At 43.7% G+C, this 25,023-nt stretch overlaps 1 protein-coding gene across 1 annotated transcript in view; it reads left to right on the plus strand.

Annotated features, from left to right (window-relative positions):
* DCC (DCC netrin 1 receptor) overlaps window positions 1-25,023 on the plus strand; it is a 912,686-nt gene that overhangs the window by 427,652 nt on the left and 460,011 nt on the right. Inside the window, exon 3 of the mRNA XM_033163905.1 lies at window positions 12,621-12,905. Within this exon, the coding sequence (XP_033019796.1) occupies window positions 12,621-12,905 (285 nt within the window). The remainder of the gene's footprint in view (window positions 1-12,620; window positions 12,906-25,023) is intronic.

A 25,023-nucleotide genomic window follows, 5' to 3' on the forward strand; every position in this document is an offset into this window, starting at 1 on the left:
TGCTTTCAATGGGCCCATAATGAGTAAAACTTAAATAAATACCACTCATTATCTGCACTTCAAAGGGGTTTCTGCCAGCTCTACCTACAAGTACCAAGGATTGTGTGCAGACAGAGCCTACAATCTAGCCATGAGCTATGGCCTTAGACAGCCAAAACAAGGGTCCAGGTTCTTAGCAATCCTAATTCAGGCATTTAGCCCAATGATAGTTCTTTTCTTGCAATAAAATCTAAAAATCAGCAATCGGCTATTACGTGCAAGCTGCGTAAAAAGAGCAGCTCCAGTCTTTATCTGCTATTTAATTCATTTGATGAAGTGGAGTAGACTCTAGCATATGAAAGCTTATGGTGTAATAAATTTTGGTCTTCAAACCACTCTTGTTTTTCTGCGAGACTAACATGGTTACCCACCTTATTTATCTACTATGCCATATTGCTAGAAATAGTTCTGTTTTGTTTTTATCTTCCTTCTTTCTTTGAGACACCGTTAGCTATGCAAATCATTTATTTTACCTCTGGGTTCTCCTATTTTCCTTCCAATTATATTCTTGATTTTTATTGTATTTCACCACCTGGAAGATATATAGGGTTGTACCCAACAACGGTTTGATTCAGAGTACATCCATTGAAATTATAGGTTTACCGTACTCGTGTCCATTCATTCCAATGGGTCTACTCTTGAGTGGAAATTAGCTGCAAACAACTCTTTTGTCTTTCTAATTTTTTTAAAACAAATCAACAACAACCCAAACAAATCTTGTTTAAGAAGATGATGTCCCTTAATGCAGGGTCAAGGTTTCTTCATAAAATTAGAGAATGAGAATCCCGAAGGTAATTTAGGCAATTTATGCTGCAAACTTATACATCAGGGATGAGAATCTTGCAACTCTCCAGATGTTTTTGGACAACTCCCATCAGACTCCAGCCAGCATGGTCAATGGTCAGATATTATGGGAACTGGAGTCCAATAACATTTGGAGGACCCAGGTTCTGCACCCCTCTTGTGTACTCTTACTGAGGGGTTAGTATCTTTGAACTCAATGAGGCTTACTTCCAAGGAGACATATACTGGGTTACACTGTTAGTTTATGGTTACCAGATTTTTTCCCCAATGAATCCGGGGACACGTTTTTGTTGTTGTTGTTGTTGTTTTAGAAGCTGAGTAGCAACAGGGAGTCAGTAGTGGGGATGGTGAGGCTAAAGATCCTGGGCCCAAGCACACATGCATATTGTATAAAGGTGCAAAGCCCTTCTTTTGCACCCTGTGAAACATAAATGTGCAGAGTTTTTTTTAAAAACTGGGCAACGGCCACCTACCCACAACTCCCTAGCCTCCCCTGATCAGCCAAAACAAAGGGGGAAGGGGCAGGAGATCAGTACCGCCGGACGCCCCCAGTTCCCCTTCAGCAGTGGCAGTGGCAGTGGTAGTCAGCAGCCCAGAGCCAGCCTGGTAGCGCAGTTGGCTCTGGCTGGCTTCAGGAGCTGCTTGCTGCTCGCTGCCTTGGTGCCCACAAGTTTGCCTCCCGGAAGTCCCCATATGATGTGCGCATCATATGGGGACTTCTGGTGAGGAAAAATGGCAGGCGCTGTGGCAGCCAGCAGCTCCTGAAGCCAGCCAGAGCCAACTGTGCTACCAGGCTGGCTCCGGGCTGATGTGGCTGCCGCTGCCACATTTCCTGGGGACAGATTTGCAAATCTGGGGACATTCCAGGGACGGAATTTGTCCGGGGACAGATTTGCAAATCCAGGGACTGTCCCTGGGGACCGGGGACGTCTGGTAACCCTATGTTAGTTCCCATATTACTCTTTTAGACATTTTATATTGCATTGTGCTTGCAATGGTTGTGAAGCACATGCATGGATATTAAAGCGCTAGGCAAGGAGGTGGAAAGAGAGGGGCGATGTCTCCCAACTTTGTAATTACCTGCTTCAGAATACAAATTTGCTTAGCTTGTAATGCTGAAGTGTATTACGAATCAAACATAATTCCCTTCAGAAAAATTCTCCAGTGATGCTTGTAATTGCTGACCCAATTCCAAATCAAACTGAGAGGAGTTTACCCGTCACCGAAAGAACAGGGTGAGGAAGAGTTGATGTGAGAAGGAGAGACAGATGGAAATATGCCAGAGACACACGCATATAAAAAGGTGGTAGAATACAAAGGGGAGAGATTCTCTCATGTTTTGTTGCTGTCTCTCATGCTGGGGTGGGAAGTGAGGGCAGTGCTCAGTTTAAAGAAGAAGAAAAAAGCAACATGGTCAGAGCTTGTCTGTCCGGACTTTTTCTGTGCAAGGGAGGGGGGGAGATTCTATCAAACTGGGGTCTCTTTTCTCTACTTATGCAAACTCTGCAGATGCTCAAAGGAGATGTCATTATTTTTCATAATAAACAGAGCTGAGCCCTGACACTAAAATTATTTACTGAATCTCAGCTTTGACGCAAATGAAAGTGGTGCAGAGGGAAAGGTGGTCTGCACAGGAACTTGCCAGCCGAAACATTTGGTTCTTGAGTTTCATTACAGGGAGATATCATGGAACTCTGAGGGACTACATAGAGAGGTGTGATGGACTCTTGGCAAGGTACCAAGTCATGCGTTTTTGCTTTGTTTCTCAGCACACAAGTCAGCTGTGAAAAGCCAGTCAAGGGCTGCATCACAGACAGAAGCGAAGGCGATTTTAGGGTGCTGCGGCCGGTGTGGTCACTGCCCAACATGGGACACCCAAACAATGCTGTGGAATAGGACGAGAGAGGCGGGGGAGGGGTGCACGCTGAATTTTAGCATCACACAGGGCACCACTGAGATTTGAGAGCTCCAGTGACAAGAAGGTCCCATATTCAATCCTTGGCATCTCCAGCTAGGGCTGGGGGAGGTCCCTGTGCGAAATCCTGCAGAGCCACTGCCAGACAGCATAAATAGTGCTGAGTTAGATGCAGCAATGTTCTCACTCAGTATAAGGCAGTTTCTCTCTTGCTAAATTGCTGCAGCGCTAGGGGTAGGGGAGAAAAAAGGCCAATCAGAAGCAGGAAGGGCAGGAGGGTATTTGGCTCACGGCCTCAAGCAGAAAGTGGGGCTTACTAAGGTTGCCATGTGTTCTCTGTTTCCAGGGTAAATTTTGAGAAAAGTTGCATGTATTTGCTTTGAATGCTGTCATGTAGAGTTCTCTTTTTTGCTCTTCAAAATATGGCAACCCTAGCACAGTTAGACACTTATTATTTTTTGGCAGTTGATAAGTTTCACAACTATATATATATATATATATATATATATACCGTGACATTGCATGAAAGTGAGACTTTCTTCAGTAATTAGCGCACATCACAGAAATAGGCTGGAAAAGCATTTGTTAAAGAAATGTATTCAAATTACATCTCACTCTTGCTCGTTGATGCCTTATTCTGTTTTCACGTCTCATTCGTTCACGAGTGTGTTTATTAGGGCTAAGGGCCTCAAAACATGGAACTAGGCTGGGCCTCCACAGAACTCTGAGAGAGCTAGAGAGAAATTTAATTCACCTTCCATTTAAAGGTGAACCAACCTGATTCACTCTTTCCAAAATAATATGCAGATCGAAACACAGCCATCCTTCAAAATGCACACTTCTCTGATTTTTTTAAATGCAGTTCTCCAGCCAAGAAACATGCACAAAAATCCATATACAGTCATAACTCGGGTTGTGATAGCTGCGGGTTGCGTTTTTTCAGGTTCCGAAATGCGGCAAACCCGGAAGTGTTTACTTCCGGTTTTTGCTGCTCATGCACGCACGCACGGAAGTGTTCTGCGCAGTCTGCACATGTGCTGAAGCGTGATATCGCGCTTTGGCGCATGCACAATATCACTGCTCGAGTTGCGGACTTTTTGGGGTGCGAACAGCACCCCGGAACTGATTGTGTCCGCAACCCGAGGTACCACTGTACTAAAATGTGTATAAAAATGCTTGATGCTAGTGAAAATAACATCCAAAAATGCTTTCTATTAGGGAAAGTTGGTTTCCAAAAAATGTGTATATAAGACAAAAAGATATAGAAAAATGTGTTTGTTATGAGACATTTTCACTAAAATGCTGTCCAATTTTCATGAGGACTCCCCCATTGTTGAGTAAAAGTCATCCCCTTGACAAGTTCCAAGCACACCCCTGGAAAGAGGCATTGTGGGCTGCAGCTCATACCTCCCAGGACTCTTATTAACAGGGAATATTGGCACTCGGTTCTGCTGGTCCTGCCAGCTCCAGAGATAATTACCAGTAACACCCCCAATGATGTCTTTCAAAACTCTATTGGCAGTTTGTCTCTGCTACTGTGATTGCTCCACAAAACAGCTTCCTGTTCCTGTACTTAAGCTGCGGCATCCTCTCTTGTCTCTGATTGTCTGATTCTTGTCTCTCACTGGTTCTGGGGTCCCCACACCCAATCCTTTGGGCTATTGGCAGCTAACAGCAATGATCCTTGAGATGAGCAACCTCCCCGACTCCCTTCCTCTTTATGAAGTTTCCCAGTTGTCATCAAATGCCCCAGGGGATGGCCTGAAGGCTCATGAGACCACCAACTTGCTGAAGCTAAACCTACAGACTCTTGATGGGAATTGCCATCTTCCCCACCCAGAGACAACTGTTGATGCTGGGGGGGGGGGCTGCCATTTTCCTCACCCACTGCTTCTTTAATATAACATATTTGGACGCTGCCAATACAAGAAATCTGTATGTGGGACAAGAAGCTACAGTTAGAACTGGATATGGAATAACTGATTGGTTCAAAATTGGGAAAGGAGTACGACAAGGCTGTACATTGTCTCCCTGCTTATTTAACTTATATGCAGAATTCATCATGCGAAAGGCTGGGCTGGATGAATCCCAAACCGGAATTAAGATTGCCGGAAAAATTATCAACAACCTCAGATATGCTGATGATACTACCTTGATGGCAGAAAGTGAGGAGGAATTAAAGAACCTTTTAATGAGGGTGAAAGAGGAAAGCGCAAAATATGGTCTGAAGCTCAACATCAAAAAAACTAAGATCATGGCCACTGGTCCCATCACCTCCTGGCAAATAGAAGGGGAAGAAATGGAGGCAGTGAGAGATTTCACTTCCTTGGGTTCCATGATCACTGCAGATGGTGACAGCAGTCACGTAATTAGAAGACGCCTGCTTCTTGGGAGAAAAGCAATGACAAACCTAGACAGCATCTTAAAAAGAAAAGACATCACCTTGCCGACAAAGGTCCATATAGTTAAAGCTATGGTTTTCCCAGTAGTAACATACGGAAGTGAGAGCTGGACCATAAAGAAGGCTGATCGCCGAAGAATTGATGCTTTTGAATTATGGTGCTGGAGGAGACTCTTGAGAGTCCCATGGACTGCAAGAAGATCAAACCTATCCATTCTTAAAGAAATCAGCCCTGAGTGCTCACTAGAAGGACAGATCCTGAAGTTGAGGCTCCAGTACTTTGGCCACCTCATGAGAAGAGAAGACTCCCTAGAAAAGACCCTGATGTTGGGAAAGATGGAGGGCACAAGGAGAAGGGGACGACAGAGGATGAGATGGTTGGACAGTGTTCTCGAAGCTACTAACATGAGTTTGGCCAAACTGCGAGAGGCAGTGAAGGATAGGCGTGGCTTGGGGTGCTCTGGTCCATGGGGTCACGAAGAGTCGGACACGACTGAATGACTGAACAACAACAATATGGCCAACTAACGCCCAATCTCAAATCTTCCATTCTTGGGCAAGGTGATTGAGCAGGTGGTTGATGAACAACTCCAGGCATGCCTGGAGGATGCGGACCATTTGGATCCCTTCCAGTCAGGATTCAGGCCTCATCACGGGACTGAAACTGCCTTGAGTCGTGGTAGTCGATGATCTCCGGCAGGCCAGGGACCAATGTGAAAGCTGTTTCCTGGTCCTGCTGGATCTCTCAGCGGCCTTTGACACCAATCGATCATAACATCCTTCTGGACCGTCTAAAGGAGTTGGGAGCACTGTTATACATTCAGAAAGGTGTTTCATAAACCTTCCCACCAAGAAATGTTGCAAATCTGATTAAAATTCTGTGGACTTCACCTTAACATTTCTGCAGATATCTCAGCTGAACAGGGATCTCCATAATCAGCTTGCTTTACGCAAAATACACTTGGTGGCTTTTTGTTGCACTATCAAACTATACAAATGATTTGCCTTTTAGGGAGATTTGTTTTGAGATTTTCATCCTCTATGCTTCCTGGTGTCACTTTTTTTTACATCTCTTGAAATGACAGCAATTTTCCCAGTGTTGTAAATGGCATGTGACTAAAGTATATTTCATTGCCTTTTGTTGAACAACTCAAACATCAGATGAATTGTACTAACAAACCTGATAAAAATAAGACTCTGGTTATCACTCCCCCCCCTCCCTCTGTACTCCTGGTGTGAGGTAGCTTCCTTGGATTTCCATTATAAAATCATTTCTTAGATGCATATAATTAACACCAATTTTCTCCCAGTAGGTTCTTCTAAATCAGAAATCTGAATTGCACAGATTTACTGGAAACTCTGCATCAATATTATTACTTCCACTGAAATTTTTCACTTATAGTTTTTCAAAAGGTGGGATTTGCAGAAACACAGCCATTTAGACCATTGTTCTTAAAAATTTACCCTGTCTGCACATTATATTTATTTAACTACTCATTCACACACACACACCCTTTTCCTCTGGTTTCTTTTTCTTTTTCTCAGGTTCTCTTTCTGTTGCTTCTGTATTGTATCCCATGAGGAATCAGAAGTGCCAATTCACACAATGTTCACATTTATTAGCAACACTAAACAGGATACAACACCAAATGTAAGGTACTTTCCATGCAGCAGAACGACTAATCTTCTGCACCATTCTCAGTAAGATGCATCAATTTGTTTAATGGTGCACAAGAATGACAGGCTTTGGATTAGATACAATGAGAAATAATTCTTTGAAATTTCAAGACTGGAAGTAGCAAAAAGGTAGCTATTTAATTAAGAATTATACTCAATTGCCAGACAAACCATGTATAATATCAGTAAGAAAACACCATGTATAATCTTGGGAAGAACACACCAGGTTTTGGGTAAGAAAAACCTGGTGGATGATGATGTATCTGAACAAAAAAAGAGAGAAAGAAAAAAAGAATGTCAGGTATGAAAACGAATAGGAGCAGAAACACCCTTCAATCATTTTATTAAACTTAGAAAATGGAAATCTAATGGCTGCTCTACACAATAAGAACTTGAGAACTAGACCTATGCTGAAAAAATTACCTTGTTTCCACCCCAACCTTTGCCCATCACTTAATGTGAAAAGCAATTGCATTTGAAAATTCTCAAAGGGAAGAGGGAATTTCAGTGAAATTCTCAGGCTTGGGGTGCTGGTCCTTTGTTTTGCTTACTTTACTCTTGAGAGGACCTGGAATGTTGTAAGTGTCCTTTCTTTCATTCTGTAAATCAGCTGCCCAGGGGTCTGCACTCCACAGGCTTCCAAAGTGTCAAAGCACAGGCAAAACCTGTGGATTTATCCATTGGATAAATCCTTTCCATTGAGCTTTTTCATATCAGGCGTTCTGGCAGCCAGGGAGGCTAGAGTGCTGGATAAAGGTTTATTGTAAAGAAAATGACATGCACCATTCTTTGCCGCTTTGTAAACTCAAATTTTGCCTCCATGTAAAAACCCTGCTCCTACAACAACAACAACAACAACCTGCACCAACTAAATAAATTTGCAAGTGCATTGGAAGCTGCAGAGTGCTTAGGGGAATGACTGTAGCTCTGCAGTAGAACATCAGCTTTGCATGTAAAAGGTCCTAGGTTTAATCTCCAGGTAGCTGAAAGAGACTCGTGTCTGAAATCTTGGATGGCTGCTGCCAGTAAGTAATCCTGAGCTAGGCGGATCATGGGCTTGTCAGATTATAAGGCAGCTTCCCATTGTGTGACTCATTGATTGTTAGTGGGATCATTGACTGAGTGTTAGTGGGGGTGGGTGGGGAAAGTAAGGATCTGGCCCACCAGCAAGATCCGGCCCACCCCAACACCACCTCTGACTGAGTTAGATACAATTCTCTAGCAATATAGCCATCTCAGTGACTGCTTCATTTGATATTTGGAAGCCAGTTCTCTTGGGTCTGCAGTGTCCTCGTCTGGTAAGGAGTTGGAATCTTGGACTATTCAAAGCTTCTGGCTAGGGGTATGCTTCAGGACTCATTGCCTGCACTGTTGTGGCCAGTGAAATGGAAATTGCTGCAGTGTTTATGGTCCAGAATAAAAATCAGTCACGTGAATGTGATCAGTTTTTGTTCACACCATTGTTTTAAAGTCCACAAATGATAAGGAATTAATTACTTTCTTTTTACATTGTTTTGACATTTCCTTTACGTCAAAATGAACGGAAGTTGTTTATACAGTTGGGTACATTATTGTACTACCAACCTTACTGTATGCTTGTGGAACATGAACCACTTATAAACACCATCTCCAACTCCTTGAAAGATTCCATCAACGGAGTCTCTGAAAATTTTTACACATCACTTGGGAAGACAGGTGAACTAATACCAGTGTACTGGAAGAAGCAAAGATCACCAATGTTGAAGCAATGATTCTTCAACATCAACTTCGTTGGACTGGTCATGTTGTGTTGATGCCCGATTATTGCCTTCCAAAGCAACTACTCTATTCCGAACTTAAAAATGGAAAGCGTAATGCTGGTGGTCAACAAAAGAGGTTTAAAGACTGTCTCAAGGCAAATCTAAAAAAAAATGTAATTTAAACACCAGCAATTGGGAAACACTTGCCTGCAAGTGCTCCAATTGGAGAACAGCCTTTACCAAAGGTGTCATGGGCTTTGAAGACCCTCTAACTCAGGACACAAGGGAGAAACATGCTAAGAGGAAGGCATTCTTGGCAAATCCACACCATGATCAACTCCCGTCAGGATACCAATGTCCCTACTGTGGAAGCATGTGGATCCAGAATTGGCCTCCACAGTCACTTACGGACTCATTGTTAAAACTGTGTTTATGGAAGACAATCTTACTTGGCTATGAGTGATCGCCAAGAAGATCAATTACATAAGTTATGGGTAAGTGTTGGACAGTGAGATTAATAACATGGTGTTTGGTGGAAACTGAAGTGCAGCAGAATGGAAATGGTGCTGATTGTGATGAATACAGGCCAGAATGAAAATTGCTGCCTTCTTGAATCCCCATTGCGTTCCATATCTCCTGAGTCCTCTTCCCAAAGTTTGAGCTTTGTCCCTGTGCCCCATGTCCTCAGTGCAGTACCCCCCAACCCCCACATGTAGTTCCAGCCTAATATGGAAGAGAGAGAGAGAAAGAAAGAAAACTCAGGCAAAGCTCAAGAAGGACTTGTGGAAGATTTGACTTTGCAACTTTGCTGTTGTTCATTCCCTTTTGGTATTATCTGAACCAAACTGAAGCAAATGGCTCCTTTCCATTACTTTGGTTCTCTGCCCTTCAGCTGTAGTTCAAATTGAAAATGGAAGGAGGGAGGCGATGGGCGGGGAAACAGGTCCTTCCTTTCTGTTAAATAACCTTGCAGACTTTAATTTGAAACAAACAAAGCATTTTAAAGCACCGCTCCTTGGGGGATTGCACCGACTGTTACTAAATTGCTGAATATTTAGCAGTCACACACATGCTCCAGACCCCAAGGTCTGTCCCCCAAATGATAAGCCCTTTTTTATTAAATGAACTTTAATTACTTAATAATTAGGCCTTCTGTAGGGGGAAGATGGGGGATCTTGATAGGCTGCCAACCAGGCCGTAGGGCAAATCAGGCTTGCGTGCCATTTTCCGATTAGAATTTAAAAGAAGGTGTACTATTCTCCCTGGTTAGGAGACAATCTTCCCTGAAGGGACAAAGACACAATGTGAAGTTGAGATGTGGAAGACTTTGTCTTGACAGTTGCATCAATTAACAGAGCAAATGCTGCAGAAAAAAGCCCAAAGGGGGGGGGTTGGAGGATGAGGCTCAGATGAAGCACGAGCGAGTCAAATTTCTGGATTTTGCAATTCCAGAGCACGGTGGTACATAGGAAGCTGGTATTAACCAAGTCAGAAAATTGGTCAATTTAACTCAGTACTGTCTACACCAGGAAATGTGTGGCACTTCAGATGTTGCTGAACTACAGTTCGCATCATCCTTGACCATTAACCATGCTTTCTGGAGAAGATGGGAGTTGTAATCTAACAACATCTGTCGGCCAAAGGGTCTCAGTCTCTGGCATTCACTCTGCAGGGTTTCTGGTGGGGCATATTCCTAGTCCTCCCTGAAGGTGTCAGGAATTGAACCTAGGACTTTCTGCATGCAAAGCATGTGTTCTTTTCCCAAGCTCAAGACCCTCTTCAGTAACACCTGAAGGGAGACGTACATGTTTCTTCTACAGGGATCAGCACAAGCTTCAGATGTGAGCTTTCTCTTCTGCATATCACTCCAGAAGGACTAAAAGAGCACACACGAAAAGTGGCCACGTACAATGGAGCACAGGCCCATCTAGTTTTGTAGCACCCTGTTTTCCAATATCAGGTGATTTTGAGAAGACCATAAGCAGGGCTGAAGGGCAACAGTCATCTCCTATTCCTTGCTTCATTACGCAGAGGTATACAAGCTCTGAATATGGAAGCTGATTGCTATCTATATACCTGTATTCGAATATTGTAGTTCAGTAAAATAAAAGAGACACTTGTGTTAAGGTTTGCCAGAATGCCCCATTTCCTGACTTATAATTTATTTAGTATTGCATTCCTCCAAGGGGCACGGTGGCATACATAATTATCCCTTTTGAGCTACATTAGGCTGAGGGATTGTGGCTGGCCCAAGGTCACCCAGTGAGCTTCATGACTGAGTGGAGATTGGAATCCTTTTCTCCTGGGTCCTTTCCCAACACTTTACACCACATTGGCTGTCCACTCCAATCTGCAATACAGAGATCCTTGTAGCGAAATAGCTTTTGTGTTTTTTTTATGGTTTTAAAACCACACTTTTGATTGACAAGGTGTTGTCTTCCAAGACAAATAATACATGTGCAGATATCAAGTCTTGTATGGCATCAACACAAACATGGAAAATCTTACATTACAGTTCTCCATAGTGGCTGCTGTGACAGAAGGAAGATGACTGTATTATTGTTAATAAATGATATAAACCAAGACTATACAGAGTCAAACCCATCTTTCTTTGTTATCCCTCTTATCACCCTATTATGCTGAGATAAGTGCTCCATAAGTGCTATCTTCCACACATATTGGGTCCAGGTTTCTGTGGTGGTAGGTGGTGATTTTTCTAGTTGGAAACAACTGTTTGTCTCATTGCTGTCATGAGAAAGAAGTTCAACTCTTTATGCTTGAGCTTTGGATTGATATATTTTCCCATTAACATCAAGGCTAGCATAGGATTGGGTGCTTTTTCTAGTTGGAAACAACTGTTTGTCTCATTGCTGTCATGAGAAAGAAGTTCAACTCTTTATGCTTGAGCTTTGGATTGATATATTTTCGCATTAACATCAAGGCTAGCATAGGATTGGGTACAAGATGTTGCCTCATAATGGTGAATGTTAGTGGGGGGAAATGGGTCAAGAAATCTTTAAGCAATGCACACTCCCACCACATGTGGAGAAGCATTCCATTAAGCTTATGTCCTCTCCAGCATGAAGACAATAAATTGCAATTAACTCTTGAAAGGTATAGGGGTGTCCAGTGCCATCTTATAATGACCTTTAAAGAGACTTCTTGCAATTCAGCCAAGATGGCAACTCTGGAATTGTATACTCTATACCAGCAATGTCCAACTGGTTGACTGCGATTGACAGGTTGATCGTTGGGGTGCTCCAGGTCGGTCGTGTGAGTAAAAAAAAGTGACCGCCTGCTTTCTCATGAGCAATCGTGACATGCCCCACCCCCTGCACTATGCATTGTGAAAGCTTGTAATCACTGAGGCTGCTTCAGAGTGGTGGAAGGAGGGAGGGCATCAGAGTACCAAGCAATTGATTTTATGCAATCCTCCCGGAAAAAAAGCTCAACAACTATGGGCAATGACAATGGGTAGATCACTGCCAGTTTTATTATACTGGGAGTAGATCGCAGTCTCTACAGAGTTGGGCGTGCCTGAGTCTATACTGACCAAAGTTAGCCTCCTGGTGTATATTGTACTCTAGGAGGCTTGGTTTGGTCAGAATCAAAGTATACACTTCCAGTGTGTTACTTTTGGTAAATGAGCCAACATAGATGCTAGTGGGCTGTGAAAATTTATGTCTCGGGCTTTTTAGACTCGTCTACCCATGTATTATCTGAAACCAAAGGGGCACATTGGTTGTCAAATTTGATCCCCCCCCCAGCTTTCCTACCCCACTTCTACAATAATTAATTAATAGTTTTATTTTCATTGTATTTTTAAAATGATCCCTAATATGGAATTCACCTTTTTCACAGCTGCCATGCATCTTGATGGGTATTGTTCATAAACTACTTCTGAGCCATAGTTTTATTCAAAAAATATGGTGCAGAGTAAACTGGTTAACATAATTTAGACTTGAAGAGCAATTAAGTGAAACCAAACCAGCAGGAAACCTTTTAGATCTTCTTTTCAACTGGTGTTTTGTTTCTGTTTCCACAGGTCCATTGAGGTTTCTATCCCAGACAGACTCTGTCACAGCATTTACAGGAGACACTGTTTTATTAAAATGCGAAGTTGTTGGGGAACCTATGCCAACCATCCACTGGCAAAGGAACCAAGAAGATCTGGTTTTGAATCCTGGTGATACCCGTGTGGCAGTTCTGCCTTCTGGATCTTTACAAATTAGCAGAATTCAAGCAGGGGATGGTGGGATCTATAGATGCCTTGCAAAAAACCCTGCCAGTTCAAGAACTGGAAACGAAGCAGAAGTCAGAGTTTTGTCAGGTAAGAAGCTTTAAAAATATATGTAAAATCACTCATTGAAGTTATGGCATTGAAGTCTGATTATATCTGGTTTGCAATGCAAATTTACCCACCAATATGTGAATGTCTTTTGAAGTGAACCAGTGAAAACCATTGACCTTTTTTGCAATTTAAATTGTAAGTATTACCAGCTTATGTGCCTGTTTTGTGCCACTGTGGTCTCTTCACAAGGGCAGAGGATGCAACATGTAAATGTGACCTTTACAAAAGCAAATCCCATGAATACCTTCCCAGAGCATTGGGGGGAGGGGAAATGTCCTGCTTCAAGAAGAACCAACCAACCAATATATGGTGTTCTCAACTGCAACCTTTGAATCTATTTCCCAGCTTCCCATGGGACCCTGGAACTATTCAATTTTCATCTTCATTTCTGAGCCACTATGTGGCGAAGGTGGAGTAGAGGGCTTTGTGCTGACCTACTACAAATAAATATAATTTTGAAGTCCTGATGTAAAAACAATCAAAAACTGCAGATCTGTTTGATGCAGATAAGAAAATATTGTTACTCAGTATAAGATATATTATTGGGGAGAGTCAGTGTGGTCCAAATGAAGGAGTGTTGCAGTACGATACTTCTGCCTGGAATTTTGGGTAACCTTGGCACTGCCATTCACTTTGCTTCAGTAAAAGTAAAGGTAAAAGTATCCCTGACCATTAGGTCCGGTCGTGCCCGACTCTGGGGTTGTGGCACTCATCTCGCTTTACTGGCTGAGGGTACCGGCGTACAGCTTCCAGGTCATGTGACCAGCATGACTAAGCCACTTCTGGCGAACCAGAGCAGCGCACGGAAACGTCGTTTACCTTGCCACCAGAGCGGTACCTATTTATCTACTTGCACTTTGACGCTCTTTCAAACTGCTAGGTGGGCAGGAGCTGGGAACGAACAACAGGAACTCACCCTGTCACGGGGATTCGAACCGCTGACCTTCTGATCAGCAAGCCCTAGGCTCTGTGGTTTCACCCACAGCACCAACCATGTCCTCCTGCTTCAGTTCCTCCTGCTTAAAAGGGGATTGATGGTCTGGTTGCTTGTAGAATAGCTTTGAGAAGGTGACTGGGGCAAATTTACTTTGTGAAGCAAATATGCCACAGAAATAGTTGGCAGTAACAGGGTTCTCGTCTCCAAATCTGGCATAGCAACACTGGTACATGTTTTGTGCTTCCTGAACCTATAAATTAAATGGAAGCACAGCTACCCTGGGAAATTCACACTTCTCAAAGCCCTTTGATGCAGTTCTCCATCCAAAATGTGTGCACCAAAGTGCACGTATCAGTGAAAACAATGTACAAAATTACATCCTATTATGGGGAATTTGCATGCAAATTGGTTAATATTGGGCAAAGGCGTGTCTAAAACTGCAGACATTCAGAGAAATGTACACAGAATGCAAAAGTTTTGAATAGTACTTTTAAAAAAAGAAAAAGAAAAGTAAACTTCACAAGATGATACAGAAATGGAATTCAAATCTACTTGGTACTGAGCTGAAGACTGGGAAAAATAAGAATCTGAAAGAAACTGAAAGTGACAGATTCATCCATCCCTGTCCTTGCTAAATAAACTCTGAAATATAGGGTACTTTTATCTGAGAGAAGTAAAGTTTGACAGTTTCAGACTTCTGCTTTGTTTTCTGACGGGTTTCCCCAAAGAGCAATGGTTTTCAATGCACTAGCTAACTTCATTTGAAATGCCCCTCACTTCTTCAGGGTTGAGAAATGTCATTTGGACCAGGCAATCTGAATTGACACTTCCAAGACTTGAGGAGAAATAACAATGGTGGTCGAATGGGCCAACATGCTTTCATCACTCTAGAGCAGGCATGTCCAAAGTAGTAATAATAATAATAATAATAATAATAATAATAATAATAATAAGAGAGCCAGTGTGGTGTAGTGGTTAAGAGCGGTAGACTCGTTATCTGGGGAACCGGGTTCGTGTCTCCACTCCTCCACATGCAGCTGCTGGGTGACCTTGGGCTAGTCACACTTCTCTGAAGTCTCTCAGCCCCACTCACCTCACAGAGTGTTTGTTGTGGGGGAGGAAGGGAAAGGAGAATGTTAGCCGCTTTGAGACTCCTTTGGGTAGTGAAAAGCGGGATATCAAATCCAAACTCTTCTTCTCTTCTTAATAATAATAATAATAATAATTTATTTATACCCTGCCCATCTGGCTGGGTTTCCCCAGCCACTCTGGGCGGCTTCCAAAAGAATGTTAAAATACAATGATCTATTAAACATTAAAAGCTTCCCTAAACAGGGCTGCTTTCAGATGTCTCCTAAAAGTCTGGTAGTTGGTTTTCTCTTTGACATCTGGTGGGAGGGTGTTCCACAGGGCGGGTGCCACTACCGAGAAGGCCCTCTGCCTGGTTCCCTGTAACTTGGCTTCTCACAGTGAGGGAACCGCCAGAAAGCCTTCAGCACTGGACCTCAGTCTCCGGGCAGAACGATGGGGGAGGAGACTGTTTAATGGGCAAGTAGATAAACAGGTACCTCTCCAGTGAGAAGGTAAACGGCGTTTCCATGCGCTGCTCTGGTTCACCAGAAGCGGCTTATTCATGGCGGCTACATGACCCGGAAGCTGTACGCCGACTCCCTTGGCCAGTAATGTGAGACGAGCGCCGCAACCCCAGAGTGGGACACGACTGGACCTAATGGTCAGGGGTCCCTTTACCTTTACCCTCCTGTCAGTCACTGATGTCATAATGACACCCAGAAATTGACACCTGTCAAAATTCAAAGAAGGTTGCCAATCAACTAATTGGCGCTGGGAGGATGCCTTCAAAGAGGCTCCCTGTAACTGCTGATCAGCTGATTGACAGTTACAGGGAGCCCCTTTAAAGTCCCCACAGATGGCCTCGTGGGCCAGATGGGAAGGCTTGAAGGGCCTAATTTGCTCCATGGGCTGGAGGTTCCCCATCTCTCTTCTATCACTAGTAAGACTAGTAAGCCTTCAACCTGCCACTGATGCATTATTTTCAGTTACCTCAATTTTTAAAAGCTTTTCATATAGATTTTTTTTAAAGAAAGCAAACAAATAATTGAGGACCACACAGCTCTTTTGTGTAACTATTTCCCCCCATTTATTACTAATGATATTGCATCATCATTAGCGGAAGATGACAATGAGCCTTTTCCACTTTTTGTTTTCCTCGAGTCTTTTCTCTTTTGTCTCTTTGCTCCTAATGGAAAGAATTACAATGCAGAGACAATTCCAAGGCAATCAATGGAGCAAAAATGAAGAAAACCTTGTTAGTCTATGTCTTGTTTAACATTCTGGAGTCAATTGGCTTTTTAGATGATTCACTTCTATGCATAAAGGTGTTAATGGGGATGGGGGGGGAGAGAGGGGATGAGATGGATACAAAGCAGCATTAAGAACAATAAAATAAAATTGCCATTCCATCTACAAAAAAACAACAACAACACCCCAACAAAACAAAATAAAACTAGAACAAGACAGCAACAGGCTTTGCATATAAAGAGCTTGATGGTTGTTAAGCAACAGCTACATTAGGCGAGCAGAAATTAAAACTTCACAGCTCCTTAAACACCACATAAAGCACCCCAGGTCCCAGTCAGCACTGGAAGACTTCATTCCCATTCAGGAGAATTGCTTTAGCATTTAAGCACAAAGGCATCATCATTAGGCTGAATAAGTTCTCCAAGAGATTTCTCAGTTATAGCGACCCTCCATACCGAAAGTCTGTTTTTAAAACCTTATAAAAAGACATTACACACACCCCACAGGCCTGTTGGTGCATGTGTTTATAATCACCCTATAAATCTTGCTCTGTGTTTGTGTGTATGTGTATGTATGTTGTGTGTGTGTGTGTGTGTCATGAGAGGTTCAAGAAAGCGGTTAAGCTCACCAACACAAAACAGTCCTTTAAAGCAGAGTTGTTTTACTTGGCACACACAAAACACACACTCTATATTTACACACTACACACAGGGTACACAAAGGCTTTTCTCCTGCCTGGTTCCAGTACTTCAAAGTCCTTGTGAACAAAGTCCACATTCAAGTTCTAAGTCAATTTGCAGAGAGTCCTGAAGTCTGAAAATCCCCCAAGTCTTCTTCTCAGATGAGTTCTTCTCAAAACGTTCCGATAACTCTGCAGCTCCACAAGGACCCACTCCTCCCTGATAATGACCAATGACTCTTGTCCCATGCTGTAATATGATCCCTTTAAATAGAAAGGTATGTACCTAATCTGCCCAGTAATACTAATGAGGAAGTCACCAGATTCAGCCAGGTATATCTCAGGAATGAGCTAGCTCTTTCCTCACTAACTAATTGACATAGAACTTGACTCCCACTAACACACATACTGCAACAAGCATTTTTCTACTGTCTAATAACAGCACATTTTAAGGCTTTCTGCTCTATGGGCAGCATAACCAATACATCAAGAAAATCTCCATTACAAGGACATTGATATTAATAGTATTTTGTATGGGGGTTCTTAGGCAGTTGCCATGGCCCTTTAGCACTTCTTGGTTGCCATGTTTTTAAAGCCAGACCAGCCACACAGACTGCCAGTCTCTTTGCTGAGCCAATTGCAAGCAGTGTCAGCTAGTGTGACACAAAGTCTGTCCTATTTTGCTTCTCATACCTAATCACAATTGAATGCGTGCCTTCTTACATCGCAAAGAAGACAAGGGGGGAACGGGACCCATGGATATGTTTGCCATTCACTCAATAGATGTATTAATCCCACGATAGGTGATTTGGAATGTTTTAATAACAAACTATATGTGAAAGTGATGGGACGTGGGTGGCGTTGTGGTCTAAACCACTGAGCCTAGGGCTTGCCAATCGGAAGGTCGGCGGTTCGAATCCCCGCGGCGGGGTGAGCTCCCGTTGGTCGGTCCCAGCTCCTCCCAACCTAGCAGTTCGAAAGCATGTCAAAGTGCAAGTAGATAAATAGGTACCGCTCCAGCGGGAAGGTAAACGGCGTTTCCGTGTGCTGCTCTAATTTGCCAGAAGCAGCTTAGTCATGTTGGCCACATGACCCAGAAGCTGTCTGTGGACAAACGCCGGCTCCCTCAGCCTATAGAGCGAGATGAGCGCCGCAACCCCAGAGTTGTCTGAGACTGGACCTAACGATCAGGGGTATCTTTACCTTTACCTTTATATCTGAAAGTCATCTTGAAATGTATGGAATTGGTTCAGTTGATTAATAAATTGCTTTAATAGGATTTTATGAAACTGAGATGTTTATTTGGGCAACTTTTTAATTAGACCGAACTAACTTCCCTTTATAAAACAATATTCAGATGAGCCAACTGAGCCCAGCGGTTCCATCAACCAAAGCATTGCTTAGATCCCCTAATCGCTTCCAGTGGTTTGAGACCCGCGGGCGCTGCCTGGCTTTATAAACAAAAAATACCACAATATTCAGATATTGTAACCAGTGGAGGCTTTCCACTAGAGCTCCTGGGTGCCCTCCCAATGAGAATGTTAAGCAGTTTTGTAAAATCCCCTCCAATACCAAAGCCACACTCCTGTCCTACAGAACTTTCTCATTTTGTTTAGTATTTGTTTTGTGGAGGTTGGGAGGGACCTATGGAGCAGATTTTAGGGGGACACAGGCAGAAGAGAGGAAGGGAAGCCTGGGTGTGCAAGTGGAATTCATTTTGTGCAGTATTAGATGCAACCTATATCTTGCTAGGAGGAGTAGGGAAAAAAAAAATGAAAGATAGCCACCAGGCTGTCTCAGAACAATGAGCAACTAATTCAAATGGGAGTAGGGATGGGAAGGGGAGAAATAATTTTGCGCAGCTTTTTTAAATAAAAAAAATCTTCATATAACTGCAGAAAGAGGACAGCAAGACTGAACAATGAAAGGCTGTGAAAGTGCCTTGAACCAAAATTAGACTAATATGTTTGTTGCTCATATCTAAGATTTCATAGTAATTCACTGGGTCCTGACCTGACTATTGCATATTTCTGAAGGTTCTTTTCTGGTTTCTGTATGCATTTATTTACCAGCCCCCCCCCCTCTGCTGTTTGTTTTTGAAATAGAATGTGTTCATGAACTGACCTTAACAGCTTTCTCTTTGATAATAAACAAAGCAACTTCACAATGTTTAACAGCTGGCTTAATCTTGCCCCACATCTAACTGTGCTGTCTATAGTATAGCTGCAAGTCATAGTATCATAGAATCTTAGAGTTGGAAGAGACCACAAGGGCCATCCAGTCCAACCCATTTTTCTTTCTCTAAAAAATACTAGCCCAAGCAGGAAACACCATCAAAGCATTCCTGACAGATGGCTGTCAAGCCTCTGCTTAAAGACCTCCAAAGAAGGAGACTCCACCACACTCCTTGGCAGCAAATCCCACTGTCGAACAGCTCTCACTGTCAGGAAGTTCTTCCTAATGTTTAGGTGGAATCTTCTTTCTTGTAGATACTTTTTTTTTGGGGGGGGCATTTACTACCTAGGTCTGATCTTACAATTGAAAAACTAGGAGAGTACTTGTTCTCCCATTTCAAAATATACTAGACAAACTTAATTGTCTTAATATGTTATACTTATGAGCTGCTAGTGAACTCTGCCATGATGCCTTGCAGTTGATGTAGCTGCATCGAAATGAGGGATGAGGGATGGGGGACTTGTTTCAGTCCAGATGATGCTATGAGCCCCATCATTCCTTATCACTGGCCATGCCAACTGGGGCTGATGGGAGTCAGATTCCAAAAACATCTGGAGGGCCACAAGTTCCTTTCCCTGCTCTACATGTTTGTTATCTAAACTACCATCCATTGTGTATTGGCCCTAGTTGCTATCTTAAGGTTGCAGGTCACGACACTCCAGTAACTGCCACAGTTCAAGCTGATAGAATTCCCCGTACTCAAGACCTAACAAATGGGGAAGTGCTGTAGCTCAGTGTTGGAACATCTGCTTTGCGTACTGAAGGTCACAGGTTCAATTCCCAGAATCTCCTTGTATAACTGGGAGACACTTGTGCCTATAGACAATGCCAGTGTAGACAATACTGAACTAGGTGGACCATTGTCCTGACTCAGAATAAGGCAGTTTCGTATAAAAAAGGAAATGTGACAACATGTCTTCTTAGCTATCTGAATATCTTTCTGAAGCATAAACATCCTGAAGTTTTCTGTAGGACTGAGCTGACACTTCTTTGAAAAGAATTCTCTGGTGGTGGTTGCTGCTGCTGCTGCTGCTGCTGTTTTTGTCATCAAGCTTTTCCTGACCAGTAGGAAAATTCCAGCCTTTCCCTGGAGAATATGAAGTAAAATACCCTGCCCCAGTTTCTCCATCTGTGAAAAGATCCAGTTTGATATTGCTTAATATTTCAGCAAGCCCCACACGTGGACAGCTTTAAGTGATGATCATACAAATTCAGGGAGGATAGGGCTATCAATGGGACGCGGGTGGCGCTGTGGTCTAAACCACTGAGCCTAGGGCTTGCCGATTGGAAGGTCTGTGGTTCGAATCCCCGCGACGGGGTGAGCTCCTGTTGCTTGGTCCCAGCTCCTGCCAACCTAGCAGTTTGAAAGCACGCCCCAAAGTGCAAGTAGATAAATAGGTACCACTCCGGTGGGAAGGTAAGCGGCTTTTCTTTTCTTTTTCTTTTTTTTAAAGTAATCTTTATTGGTTTTATTTACACACATTAAAAATATTTACAGTCTCATCAACACAGATAAGAAAAGAAGAAAAAGAAAAAGAGAACAAAGAAGAAGAAGAAAAACACAAAAAGGGTTAAAATTGATTTACATAACCACACTTCTCACATACATACAAGTCTTCCGATCTTTCTTATTGTACTTTCATTACATCATTGTTTGTCTGCACAGTTTTGATCTTCATTTCTCGTTCCTTTATCTTCAATAGTATTCGATATTTGTTTAATTACAAGTATCACTCTAGTTCTGCTAATATGGCCTTATTATTGCAATATATTCTGATGTATTCTTTAAATATTTTCCATTCACCAAAAGTTTTCTGCATCATTTCTCCTCTAACTCCTCCTGTCAATTTCGCCAGCTGCAAATAATCTAACATTAGCATCTGCCACTCTAGGATTGTCGGTACTGATTCATTTTTCCACTTTCTAGCCACAAGAATTCTAGCTGCTGTGACAGCATACATAAATAGCGTTCTCCTTTCTTTTTTAATCTCTGGGGGTAAAATTCCTAATAGGAAAATCTCTGGGGTTTTTTTAAAAGTAATTTTAAACAATTTCTTCAGTTCATTGTATATGTTATCCCAAAATTCTCCAATAATTACACACGTCCACCACATATGGTAGTAAGACCCCACGGCTTTTTGGCATCTCCAGCAATTTGGTGACCCTCCTTTATACATTTTTGATAATTTCGAGGGGGTGTGGTGCCACCTGTAAAGCATTTTCATGGTGTTTTCCCTTAGGGTATAACAGGCTGTAAATTTGAAGGTAAGCGGCTTTTCCATGCGCTGCTCTGGTGTCGGTGGGCAACATGACCCACAAAAACTGGCCAGTTAAGCGAGATGAGCGCCACAACCCCAGAATCATTTGTGACTGGACTTAACTTTCAGGGGTCCTTCACCTTTACCTTTTTAGGGCTATCAATGGCTACTAGCTTTGAAAACTATGTTCTACCTCCACTGTCAGAGGCTTCATACTTCTGAATACCAGTTGAAGGTGAGCAGAGCACTGCTGTGTTCCTGTCCAGCTTGTAGGCTTCCCACAGGCATCTAGTTGGCCACTGTGAAAACAGGATACTAGAGCAAGTGAGCTATTGGCCTGATCGAGTAGTCTGTTATGTTCTTAAGCAATGAGCTTGGGTACTTAGTCCTTCCAAGCATCCTTTCTTAAGGCTGCATAAAACTTAGTCATACCCAATGAAATCTATGTAGTCAAGTTAGTCATGCCCATTAGGGTCCACTCTGAATATGACTTATTTGGAATCAATCCATAGTCCATGTGAACTAGCCATTTCACTTGATGAATCTCCCTGAGAAACAACTCCCAAGTTCGCCATAACTTTAGGTCCCCCTGACCTTTTTTTGCTGTCAATTCTAAATAGGATTCCACAACCATCCCTAGAATTGGCTCCCATACAAGCATTATTCACTGCGAATGACAAGATAGGTGAACAAAAAGAAACACTGACATGGCCACACATCCTTTGGCAGTGAGTCACTTTTGGATGAAATTGCTCCGTGAACTCACAAGAATAATAGAGTTATAAGAGCAAGAATGAATAGCTGTCGGGAAAGAGCTGACTTTCACTCTGTCTACACAGAGCACGTTGGCCTGTGGCCAGGTGAGGGTTTTGTCCATTGTTGATTAAAGAAATTTGCACCTGTGGCGATCAATCCGAGATTGATAGGATTGCCGTTCTTTGCTTAAGATATGCGAAGCACCAACCTGAGTCACAGAAAGAGGCTTAAGGGTGTCATGTAATTTGGAGCTGAATCTATTTGAAGAAGGAGATGATATTCGGAGGTTCCACAGCAGACTGAACTCTGTGTGCTTTGATGTGATGGTTGGCGGAAGTATCACCCAAAAGGTTACCTGACAAATGTGGGACTTTATTGTTTGCTTTGATTCACTTTGCAATGTGCAGGCTTGGAAAGCAATCAAAAAGAACAAGCAGCCTGTTGCTGGGTGCTTTGCTGGCTATTTCAAAAAACCATCAGCCCTCTTCACATCTGAAACCCCTGGCCACACATACTTCCTAACTGCTCCACTCTCGCTTCCCGTTTATCTTTGCCTCTCAGGATTTCATCTTTTGTCGAGGACTCCTTGCCTTGCCTTTGTGTGTGTGTGTGTGTGTGTGTGTGTGTTTAATGAGGCTCTTCCTATTGTTTTCGACTCCCCTCAACACTTTCTGTCAGCCTCCTGTTCTCCCTTCCCCTGCCTTAGATCTGAGCACCTCTGCCAGAGACATGGCTTAGCTGGGGTCTTACAAAAGCCAGAGTGCACAGTTCAGGAGTTAAACATCTGCCATGTATCTCCACCAGCATCCCCAGGTGTGGTAGGAGAAATTCTGCCTGAAACCATGGGGAGCTGCTGCCAGTCAGTGTAGACCAGTGTTTCTCAAACTTGGGTCTCCAGCTGTTGTTGGACTGCAACATCCCTAGCTAGCAGGACCAGTGTTCAGGAATGGTGGGAGTTTAGTCCAGCAACAGCTGGAGACCCAAGTTTGAGACCACTGGTGTAGACAGTGCTGAGCTAGGTGGATCAATGATCAGACTCAGTATAAGGCAGCTTCTTGTGTACCTCTCTTAGGGTCTATCTCCGCCACCTGAGGAACTGCAGGGATGCTGCCCTGCCTTGGAAGCAAAAACTTCTTGTCTCTCAGTGGATTCTTGCCTCCTGTTCCTGATGCACCATGAGACAGGAGTGTGCCCAGCTGAATCAGGCTTGAGTTCAAATAAATCCATGGGTGTGATGACTCAAAGTCAGGTTCATGGCTATCACCTTGGGTTAAGTATCAATAAAACTGGTTGACTTTTTTCAGGTGGTTTCTATGGCTTTAAGCCTTGGGTATCATTCATGGCTAGGGCCATGACATCGCTTGCCCAGCACCTTGCCTGTGACATCAGGACAGCTCAACCAATCACTACTGTTTCCATAAAATCCCAAAGCACTGTCAATGGTATCTTCTAGAGCAGGTGTGGGGAACCTTTGGTCTTCCAGATGTTACTGAACTACAACTGCCATCAACCATGACAGTTGGCCATGCTGGCTGGGGCTGATGGGAGCTGTATTTAGCAACATTTGGAGGACTACTTCCGATCTAGATAATTTCTACCCTGCTGTTCAGTGAGCTTACATACAATTTGATAAGAAAACATATAAATTGTTTTGTGGCTGTGAACTTCTCTTCTGCCAGATGTTTCACAAATGGATGCAGGACAGAATGGGGACAAATTGAAACAAATAAGATGGGTTACTAGAGAGAGGACCTTTTCAGTATTTGGTACCCCAGAGTGGTCTTCCTAGTGCCCACTTGATGACCTTTTTAGGTGCCAGCTTCATGCATTTTCAGTCTCCCCCCCCCCACTACTTTTTATACATATATTTTATGGACGTCATTCTCTGTTGCTGGTCCTATTCTGGGTGAGATTATAATTTCCTTTTCTATTGTATGTTTTTAATATTTACCTGTGAGCCACCCAGAAGGCACTTGTCATTGGATGGCTAATAAACATTGGAAATAAATAGACGAATGAATGAATGAATTTAAATACATTAAAATACTATGTGTTTACAGTCTGAAAGACATTACATAAAATGGGAGGATGGTGGGAAACAGAGCCGTCTTAAGGGGATCTGCTGCCCTGGCGCGGCTATCCCTCCGGCGCCCCCGCCATGCCGCCTCTCCGCCGCCTCCCTCCCGCGCTTGCCGCCCCTTGGGAGGGGGGTGGGCGAGCGGGGGATGAGGGGCGTGGCGCTGGAGCGGCGCGGGTCTCTGCGCGCCCTTCCAGCGCTTCCGGGACGGGAGGGCGGCCGGCTCGCGCTCCCGCGCGCATCCGGATGGCGCGGCGCAGCCGGGCGGCGCGGCTGGGCAGCTTGTGCTCCATCGGGTGGGTGGCCGGCTGCGCGCGGAGCGCGAGCTGCCCGGCTGCACGCGGGAGCGGGAGCCGGCCGCCCTCGCCTCCCGTCCCGGAAGCGCTGGAAGGGCGCGCAGAGCTGTGCTCCTGTGCTCTGCTGGGCAGCCAGAGGGCGTGGCGTGGCCGGCCAGCTCCCTTGCCGGGAGTCAGAGGGCGCTGCCGGCAGGCGCTGCCAGCGGGGCTGGAGGACTGAGGCGCCCTCCAGGCCATTGCGCCCTGGCGCGCCGCGCCACCAGCCCCAATGGATGAGACGGCTCTGGTGGGAAAGGAAGGGGGGGAATTGATTACCAGTAGTAGTTCTAAAGTCAGCTGGAATGAAAACCATTCAAAGACAGAAGGAACTCAGTGGAGTTCGTCTTTCAGCAGTGCTGTTCAGATGACCCTCTCCTTTCCATCGCTACTGTGGCTTCAGCCTGCTGACAGATGACAGCTGAAGGAGAGACATCTTACTGGGCCTGGCCTTTCAGTGGAGTTGATGGAATGAGTCCTGCTTATTCACTGCAAGTCCACTCT

The sequence above is a fragment of the Lacerta agilis genome, chromosome 11 (assembly GCF_009819535.1).
Source record: "Lacerta agilis isolate rLacAgi1 chromosome 11, rLacAgi1.pri, whole genome shotgun sequence".
Classification (NCBI taxonomy): Eukaryota; Metazoa; Chordata; class Lepidosauria; order Squamata; family Lacertidae; genus Lacerta; species Lacerta agilis.